At 39.2% G+C, this 10,717-nt stretch overlaps 1 protein-coding gene across 1 annotated transcript; it reads right to left on the bottom strand.

The window, feature by feature from the left end:
- Nucleotides 1-8,220: 8,220 nt before the first annotated feature.
- LOC143398941 (olfactory receptor 2L13-like) lies at nt 8,221-9,153 on the bottom strand. The gene has a single exon (XM_076855645.2). The coding sequence runs from the start codon at nt 9,151-9,153 to the stop codon at nt 8,221-8,223; it is 933 nt and encodes a 310-aa protein (XP_076711760.2).
- Nucleotides 9,154-10,717: the final 1,564 nt, after the last annotated feature.

Raw genomic sequence — 10,717 nt, 5'->3', positions numbered from 1 at the left:
ATTTGTTTGGCATTTAACATACTCGTGTCTCCTGTGAGAAACATAAGCATGAAAATGCAAAGTCCCAATTACATAAAAAAGGGTCTCATGGTTTCGGTTACCCACCAACCAGCGTGGCTTTGCCAGCATTCATCCTCACTGTGACCCTGTCAAGACAGTGGGAGAGCGGCTTTGCCAACACTTTTTCTCACTGTGACCCTGTCAAGACAGTGAGTGGGGGATCGCCTCCACCATGTTAATTTTATATCCTGCTACTTTACTGAATTCAGTTGTGAGTTCTAGAAGTTTTATGGTGGAGTTTTTGGATCTTCTAAATATATAATCATGTCATTGGAAAATAGAGATAGTATGAGTTCTTCTTTTCTTATTCATATTCCTTTAATTTCTTGTATCTGTCTAGTTTCACTGGCTAGGGTTTCAAGGACTATGTTGAATAGAAATGTTGAAAGAGGGCATCCCTGTCTAGTTCCAGGTTTTAGAGGTAATACTTTCAACTTTTCTACATTTAGAATGATACTGGCCTTGGGTTTAGCATAGATAGCTTTTACAAAGTTGAGGTATGTTCCTACTATCCCTAGTTTGTTTGTCTTGTGTTTTGAACATGAATGGATACACTATTTTGTCAAATGCTTTTTCTGCACCTATTGAGATAATCAGTGATTCTTGTCTGCAAGTCTATTACTGTGAGGAACTTCATTTATTGATTTCTACATGTTGAACCAACTTTGCATCACTGGGATGAACACCACTTGATGATGGTGCACTATATTTTTAATATGATTTTGTATCTGATTTGCCATTATTTATGAAGAATTTTTGCATGTATATTCATTAGGGATATTGGTGTGATGTTTTCTTTCCTTGATGTGTGTTTGTCTAGTTTTGATATTAAGGTGATACTAGTTTCATAGAATGAAGGATCCTTTTCTATTTCATGAAATAATTGCTATGACCCCCACCTGCCCTCATGCCTCTGAAAAAGATTTGTGTTATTTCTTCTTTGAAGATCTTGTAGAACTTGGCCAAGAATTCATCTGGTTCTGGGATTTTCTGTGTTAGTAGGGTTTTGATGGCATCTTCAATGTCATTGTTTGAAATTAGTCTGTTTAAATTTGACCTAGATAGTTCTCAGAGTCAGAAAAATAATATAATAATGCTCACTGCCATGTAACTTCACCCATAGCCCCCCTTTTCCTTTTAATTCATGTTATTTGGAGAAGTAATGTATAAAGAGGTAGTGCTGCTCAAACGTAGCAATCTGCTACATTCTTTCTTAGTATCTACTACAGATTATTTTGAATTTTAGACATTGATGCCTCTTGGGAAGAATTAACCAATCCTTCTCCCCTTTACAGTGTTCCTAATACTCTCTTCATTGTTCATAATTTTACCATTTTTTGCCCAAATGTTAATCTACAGTCATTATTTTTCACTTTCACTCATTCAGATTTTTTTTTTGCCTCCAAGAGTGAGATACAAATTTTAAACCACATGGTATATATTTAAATGATTTTTATAATGCATATTATGTGCATTTTCAGTTTCATCTATATTTGTTTAACAAAACATGAATCAAAATAAAAATATTTTCTTCTTTTCTCCCTAGTTAATCAGTGGATGAATTCACTGATTAGGCCAAACTCTCATAATCCAATCATTTCACCTTATCTCACACATGAGCTTTTGAGGGACACCAAACCATATCATTCTTGGCCCTAAATAGCTCATGCCCACCTCACAATGCAATTTTGGGTACCAGCTTTTGTTTTAGTCAACTTTTTATACCTGTGACCAAAAAACCTGACAAGAAGTACACAGAGGACAGAAAACTTATTTAGGGCCATAGCTTCAGAGGTCTCAGCTTACAGATGGCTGGCTCTATACCTCTGGGCCCAAGGGGAGGGAAGATCACTGTAGAACAGGGCAAAGGAAGGCAACCTTCCACTGTTTTTTGCCTTTAAAGATGGAGAAAAAAGAGCAATTAATTCTAAGAGTAGAAGCTTTGTCAGTCACTAAATACTGAGTTCTTATTATATTGTGGGGGACACAGAGATGTAGGCAATTGTCTCATAAATTGGAGGCAAGTGTGACATTTGGATCTTAAATTGAGTTCTTTTATTCCATTGCCAGCACTCAAAAGAATCAGAAAATCATCTTACTCTTTTTCCTGAGTATTTAAGGATATCTTGATGTTGGGCCTGTGAGCTGGAAAGCAACCTATGTTGCCTATGGGAGGAGCTCTTAGGGCCGGGCACACTGGGTCCAGATATTTATGGCTTGGAACACTGACATGACCTGCCCTATCACCATGGTGACCTGGCCTCCCTCAGGTGCACAGCTTGTCCCTTTCCTTCTGCTTTTTTGCCACTGACCTATTAGCCCATTGGTTGCCTCTCGTAAGGGTGTCACTAGCTCATTGGATCATTATGACCCTCAGCTAATTTGCTCAGGAACAGGCTATGCATAAAGCTTGCCTATGAAATAATAAAGTGGATCAAGTTCTCTGAAACTGATCTCCGGAGCTCTCTCTTTGACTCTGTCATCACACCCTCTTTCTTTCTTATAACCACAGCCCTTACTTTCCATACGATTTTCTAGTTACATTCAAACTGACATTGGAATATAATTGTATCATCCAGGGTTCTTAGTTGAGAGAGAAATAAAGAAATTAATCTCCATTGATTAAAAAAGGAACATATTTAAGAATATATGGTGGCCCTTAAAATCTTCAGAAACACAGAGGAATCAGGCTGGAAGTATAACCACCAAGAACAATGCACTTGGAAAAATTAGAAATAATAAAAGATATCACCAGGTCAGATAGCAGATAAATTGTTTTAACTCAACATAGGCTCAAAGGACCTCAAGACAGCACATGAGCTTAAATTTGGTGAAATATGGAAAGAGCACAGATTTCAGAATTACATCCAGGAAGGAATTAGTCATGTGGCTGATGGCTCATGGAACTGAACAAGCAAGTAGATTAGAAAGGATGAGAACATAGTGACGATTATACATAAAAGCCTGTCTGTGAGGCTTTGGATGGTAAAGTCATGGTCCCTTTGAGAGGTGCAAGGTATTAACAGCATAGATTTTTAGCAAAATAGACACCACAACTCCCAGCTCAGATGAGCCACCAATGATGAAAATCAAGGATGATTCTCCCAGTGAAGTCAAGAACCATGGACAGTGTTGGATCAAGAATTGAAAAGGCAATAAAATAAAAGTGTAGCAACTCTCCCCACGGCAGAAAGAGCTTCTTTACATACTGCGTGCCAGGAGAATAATCAGAGATATAAAAAATTGTGCTTTCTAGGATCCACTTGGAGCTTAATATCCCCATAAGGATTAAAACTAAAAATTAGAGGACCAGAAGATGGCAGATGAGAGGAAGGGTCGGTTTCCCCGTGTTTCTTTAGCTCAAGATTTAAAAAAAAAAACAAAAAACAGGAAGACTGCTCTTGCATTCCTAATGGAATTCACTAAAATTCACTGTGAACAGCAAAAAAAAAAAAAAGGTACAAAGAAAGTTGGATACTTTGAGCACAATATGAGAAGTCATGCATTAGGCCCACATAGCTTGGCTAGTGGCAGCCACAACTGCCAGGAGGAAGAGAAACCTAGGCAGAGAGAAGAAAAGCACAGGGGAAAGCCGACCTGTGGGAGCTTGTGAAACAGAGACGGAGCTGTTCTTAAAGGACTCGGGTGGTGGGAAAAGTTGCTTGGCCCACAGGTTGAGAGTCCTGGGCGAACCAGGGTCACTAAAAGTGGGAACCATTAAAAGCGGAATCATGGCAGCAAGCAGGGACAGGAGACCAGGAGCTCATGAAGGAGGGGCCAGCCTGACCTAGCACTCACCTGTTGTGGAGTTCAGATGGTGCCTGAGGCAGTGTGAGTGAAACCGGCACAGAGAGAATTGTGCCTGGGGTGATCCAGGTTTGCCATTTCTCTTTTCTTAATTGTTGGCCCCTCTGCAAGCTACTGGGAAGGTGGCAGCAGCCAGTCAGACAGGAGTGCCTATCCCTCAGGCATAACCATGGGTAACTCATATTCCTAACAGTGACTGTGAGACCTGTGGAGGGTTAGATTCTGTATCCCCAAAGTGGAATTTACAGGAAGCCCCTGAGACCCAGATGTCCAGCAGAGGTCAGCATCTCCCAGCTACAGGGGTCATGGATCAAATCTCAAATACCCATCAAAATAGTTCCAAAGTTCAGCCACGCCTAATCCCAGCTACAGGAACTTCCTGTTTAGAACTCTGCACCTAGCTTGCCAGGGGAGTACATCACTGTCAGCACTCTCCATCTGTGTCAGACTGGACTGGGGGACGGGAAGCTGGGAGCCACTGCAACTAGCTCTGACTCCAGCCCACACCTGGCACCTGGGTGTGAAAACCAAAGATCTAGGACTTAATCACCCCAGAGCTGTTTCAGAGCCAAATGATAAATACAGCAAATGACCCACTGCAGAGCCAATGAACGTCCATCCTGGCCCACAGTTTTGATCACTTCCCTGGAAATAAGACCTTTGTTTTTCATTAGGAATTTTTACCATTTTTTATTCCCTATGCCTTTACTCTCTGAAAATTGTACTTATTGTTTTATTTTATCTATCTGTTGTGTTTTAGCATTTTGCATGATTGTGAATATATACGTTTGTTCTCACTGTGCAGATAGGTAGATTGGGTATATATTTTCATATAATTTTTACATTCATTTCAATTGCTTTCTTTACCCACTTATTATTTAGCCTCAGTTTGACTCTGTGGGGTAAACTGTATGCGAGCTTGAGTTGTTCCCATCTTACACTCACTTGTGTCCACCTTGGTTTATCCCTTCTTCCTCATCTAACAGCCAAGCTTTCCTGTTCTACTTTCTTCTCTTTCATTATTTTATTGCCTTTAGTTATGTTCTACTCCTCTTTCTTTATAGCCACCACCTGCTACTTCTGTTTCTCCTCTGCTCATTTTTTAGATATTTCAGTCTGTCCCTTGACTTCCTACCCTATTGTCTATGCACTTTTAAAAAAATCATAATTACACAATTTGATAGAATTATATAGTTTAAGTAATTCCTGATGCATTCATTCTCTTGTGATTTTAATGTGGTAGATGGCATAGTCAACACCTGCTGCTTTATGTCTGATCTAATTCATGGTTGTTTCATGGTGTGGATGTTAAATTCTGACCACACCATTCTTAGACATTTATTTTAAATCTATACCTCAGGTGCTAAAAGTATTTCTATTCCTGGCTTCCCCTTTCTCTAAGAAGGGATGGAAAATGATTGGAACAATTCAAGTTCATGGAGTAGAGATCCTGTCGCTAAGCAATATTCAAATCTCAGCCAAATAATAGTAGTTTAAGTCTACACATAAACTAGCCCCACCTGAACTCAATAATACTTTGACATGTAGGATTGTTTTGGGGTCTTCTCTCTCTCTCTCTCTCTTTGGTTAGTTTGGCTAAGGGTTTGTGAATCTTATTTAACTTTTCAAATTCCAACTCACTGTTGGTATTTGAAAAACAGGTACCATGGAAAGGTTTCTGGTACCATTGTTAGTACCAGAGGACTTCTAGAACTGATAAATGAATTTAGCAAAGTAGCAGAATACGAGGTCAACACTTATAAATCAATAGCTTTTCTATATACTCCAAAAGTGATTCTGCTGAGAAGGAAATTGGGAAAATAGTTCCATTCATGATAACCTCAACAAAGAAAATAAAATACTCAGAAATTAATCTAACAAAGGAGTTGAAAGGTCTCTACAATTGAAATTGTAGAACCATGAAGAAAAAAATTGAAGAAGACTTTAGAATATGGAAAGACTTCCCATGTTCATAGATAAGCAGAATTAATTTTGTCAAAATTAGTATACACATTCAATGCAATCTCCATCAAAATACCAGTGGCATTCTTCACAGAACAACAATAAGAACATCCGGTTCTAAAATTCATTTTAAAGATTAAGAGACTTAGAATAACCAAAACGGTCCTGAGCAAGAGGAGGGATGCTGGACACATCAGAATACTTGATTTCAAATTATGCTACAGAACGTTAGTAACAAACACAGTACATTAGTGGTATCAAAACAAACGTGAATACTGAACAAATAGAATTGAAGACAAAAAGAAAACTTATATATATACTTACAGTCTTCTGATACTTGACAAAGGTGCAAAAAATGACTATTGCAGAAGAAATAGCCTTTTTAACAAATAGTGCTAGGAAACATGTAGAAGAATGAAATGAGATTCGTATTTTCTTATTCTGAAGAACAGCCAAATCAAAGTGGATCAAACACTCAGGAATGAAATCAGAATATTTGCAACTTCTAGGAAAGAACAGCATGTACACTCCAACACGGCGATGCAGGAATTGCCTTCCTTGATTCAAACACTAAAGCTCAAGAAATAAAATGAAGAATTAACAAGTTGGATGGAACAAATTAAAAAGACTCAGTGCTGAAAAGTAACTGGTTAAGAGCATAAAGAGCCTACAGAGTGGGAGAGAATGTTTGCCAGCTTCTCCTCTGACAGGGGAAAAATAGCCAGAATTAAAAAAGAACTCAAAGAAGTCACCACTAAAACAGATAACCCAACCAACAGAAGGGTCAAAGAACTCAACAGACATTTCTCAAAGGAACAGATGCAAAAAAAAAATGTGAAAAAATTTTGCTATCTCTAGCAATCGGGGAAATGCAAAATAAACCCACATTAAAATGTCATCTCCACTACAATCATAATGACAATTATCAGGAATATAAGTTGGGGATTTGGAGAAAAATCACACTCGTTTACTGTTATTGGGACTTCAAATTAGTGAAGCCACTGTGGAAAGCAGTGGGGAGATTCCTCACAATACTAGGAACAAAACCACCATGAGACCTAGCTATGCCACTGCTCAGGATTCCTCCAAAGAACTGAACTCAGCATACTGCAGCAATGCAGCCACATGAATGTTTATAACGGCACAATTGACAATAGCTGAGTTATAGAACTCATCCAGGTGCCTGCCCATTAATAAAAGAATGGATTAACACAATGCAGTACATATAAACAATGAAGTTTTACTCAAGCCATAAAGAATAATGAAATCATGGCATTTTCCAAATAAATGGATGGAAATGAGGAACATCATGCCAGACTTAGCAGATCAAGGATCAAATGTTGTCTCACATATGCAGAAACCAGAACAAAATAGGTGTAAAAGGAGAGGAATGGATATCATAAAACAAAGATCCAAGGAATTTAAGAAAGAGATTTGAGTCGGAGGGATGGATGGGGAAAGGGAGGAAATGCAAAATAAATTTAACAAAATCACATTATATGTATATAAATATACCACAGGGAACTTGATTTTTCTGTATATGTAGAAAGCACCAATCAAAAACTTTAAAATGAATAAAATAAAAACTGGTAGAGGAATTAAAATAAGGGAGGAAAGAGGAAAGAAAAGGGGAGATGCACTGGGGATTGAAATAGACTAAAATAGAATTCCAGAATGTATGATTTTTGTAAAAATGAACCCAAACATTGTTTAAAATTATCATGCATTGATAGAAGAATAACATTTTAAAAACTTAAAGTTTAAAATAAAGTAAACAGATCTTTTAAAGTGTGTGGGGTACAATTCTTTGTCCCAACAGCAGTAATAATAGTCAGAAAAAGAAGCCACATCTGGCCCTGAAGGGGAGGACTCTAAGTCACCCTGAGGTCCTGCACTTCTGTGCACACTGGAAATAGTGGCAATGGGGCCCTTGAAATGTGTATGATCCAGGTTGCTGTTTGCTGTGAGTGGGAAATACAACATGTTGACAGTTTAAAATGAAAACAAACTATGCAATCACAGTAATAATTGTATGTCAAATATATAGACATTATAACATTACCCATCAGTGTAAATAATATTACACTGGTAGTAGTATATTTACAAACAAAATATACCACTTATAATACAATAGAACACAATGTAAAATTTTAATTAATTGTTAATAAAATTAACTAATGTTTTCTTCAGTGAAATAAATAAATTAATAATTGTGATAACTGTATATAATTATCTATTAAATTAATATTGCTTTTAAATATATAACTAGAAATTCTTAAATGACATATGTGGCTCACCTATATTTCTGTATACATCTATAGGTCAGCACTGTTCTAGAGAGTTCCAGTCTGCATGGAGAGAAGCCATACAGAGGAGAAGGGATGGCCACGCTCACTTTTTCCTGGGGGAGAACATCCCACACACTCTTCTCATGGCCCCCAGCACCTCCTTGTTCCTCAGGCTGTAGATGATGGGATTGAACATGGGGGTGAGGATGGTGTAGAAGACTGCAAGGATCTTATCCTCTGCTGGGGAGCGGAGACTCCTGGGCCGGAGATAAGTGTAGACAAAAGGAGCATAGTAAAATGTCACCACAGTTAAATGTGTGGAGCACGTGGTGAAGGCCTTTTTTCTCCCCTCTTTTGAGCGCATGTGGAAGACAGCAAAAAGGACCCGTCCATAGGAGGCCGTGATGCCAAGGAAAGGAAGAAGGAGAAACAGGCTTGTGCTCACAAACACCATGTACTCATAGTCCCAGGTGTCCACACAGGCCAGGGGCAACATGGCAGGGACATCGCAGAAGAAATGATTGATGGCCCTGGACCTGCAGTAAGGAAGATGAAGGGCATAGACAGTGTGTGCCAGGGAGTTGATGGAGCCCAGTGACCAGGACCCCAGGATCATCTTCCCACACTTCATTTTACTCATGCGAATGGGGTAGTGGAGGGGGTGGCAGATGGCCACAAAGCGGTCATAGGCCATGGAGGCCAGGAGTAAGCCTTCAGAACATGCCATGGTCAGGAAGAAGAAGCTTTGCACACCACAGCCCAGGAAGGAGGGCTGGCCAGAGAGAAAGTTGATGGCCATCTTGGGGACCGTGGAGGAGATGTACATCAGGTCCATGAGGGAGAGCTGGCTGAGGAGAAAGTACATGGGGGTGTGGAGCCGGGGGTCCAAGAAGATGAGGGCAGTCATCCCTGAGTTCCCCAAACAGGCGAGAACAAACACAGAGATGATCAGGAGCAAGAGAAGTAGGCCTTTCTGATTCGGGGGAAACAATCCCAACAAAATAAAGTCATTTGAAGTTTGGTTCCATTTCTCCATTAAAACCTACTGCTTTAAATTCCTTGAAAGAAAATAAAAAACAAATGCTAAGCAATAAGCATAACATGAAACTAGAAGGAAGAATAAGAAGGAATTGACTTTATTCATAATTTACTTTCCTCCAACACCATAGCTTTTGTTTTATTGATTTTAAGACCTGAATAGAATGTTCCTGCCCCAGTTCTCTCTGTATCCATCTCAGCACATCCTGGACACATACATGGTCTTGGAATACAAATCTATACCAGGCACAGGAAACCCAGTGAGGTAGCTGGAGGCTTTTTGCCTGCTGACTCCCAGCAGGAACATTCCTAGGACCATGCACCAGGCTCAGCCCTGGAGGAAGCCAGGATCCTGCTTTCCCAGCTCCCCAACTCAGCACTCAGGTTCACCACAGACATGGCCTGTGGGGTGCAGAAGTGCCCTGTGTGCTTGAGTCTGCATCCTCAGTGACCTCGCCTCCTCCACACGTTTAGTGCCTGCTCTCCCCTTCCCACTGGCACTGCTGCAGCTGAGTAAACCAGGGTCTTCTCCCTGAGCTGTGCTGCTCACCTCCTAAACAGAAGATGCTTGGGTGGTCCTAGAAGTGGGTCATCATTCAAAAGCATCTTTCTTAAGTTGTAAAGGTATCGTGAGTCCCTTAAGATCCACCCTAGTTATAATGCATTGCTTTTACATTTTCTCCTAGTAAGTTTTCCATTTTCTAAAGCCCTAAAAAATGAAAATCAAGCACACAGATTTTCATAAAATTTTTTCTTTCTTTGAGTAAGCAAATTAAAATGATAAAAATGACAGATTTAACAATATGCAATGTTTTCATCCTGTCTGACATGGTGGCATGCTAGACCTCATAACATAATGGAAACATACATAGATATGGAAAAATTAAATACACCATCAGACATTCCTTCTGTCTATGTAGAAATCTTTGATAAGTGATAATTTGTATGAACTCTTTTTCAGATTACTTAATTGATTAGAATCTGCCCACAGCCCAAATTTCATGAATTTAGGCACTAATGTCTTCATTTTCTAAATATAAAAAGAAGATGTGAAGAATAACATTTTCAAGTACATTTAGGCCTTGGACCAAACTTTGAACCTCAGCCTTCTTCCAAATGCTAATAAATTTTAAATATCAAATTTAGCAATTGTTGGGTAATTGTTTTCTCTGTCTACAAAAATATTGTTCAATATAACTTTTGCTTTTATTTTGTTGCTCAAAGAAATCATGCCAAATTCCTGTATTCAGTCTAGGTGAGGCAGGTGGACCTTGGAGAGAATGTTTCTTTCTTCCTTTCCTGCAGTTTAACTTCCTAAGGCACAGACGGGAGGTACTGCTGAGGAGCAGTTCACCTTGGGAGACACCTAAGCACAGGCAGCTTCCTGACTTCAGCTTACATGTGTGTCCTTGCCCTCCGCAGGCTTGATTGTGTAGGGGAAGTAAAACAAAAACCATGTATCAATCCTACGGAGAATTCATAAAGAAAAAGACATGTAAATTTCTGTTCTTAGATCTTTTTCTTGATTTTTGTTGCCCAGACCCTTTCTGTGAATGGGCATC

The sequence above is a fragment of the Callospermophilus lateralis genome, chromosome 5 (genome assembly GCF_048772815.1).
Source record: "Callospermophilus lateralis isolate mCalLat2 chromosome 5, mCalLat2.hap1, whole genome shotgun sequence".
NCBI classification, from domain to species: Eukaryota; Metazoa; Chordata; class Mammalia; order Rodentia; family Sciuridae; genus Callospermophilus; species Callospermophilus lateralis.
The sequence above is the reverse complement of the archived record's forward strand: the minus strand, read 5'-3'. Positions and strand labels throughout refer to the sequence as shown.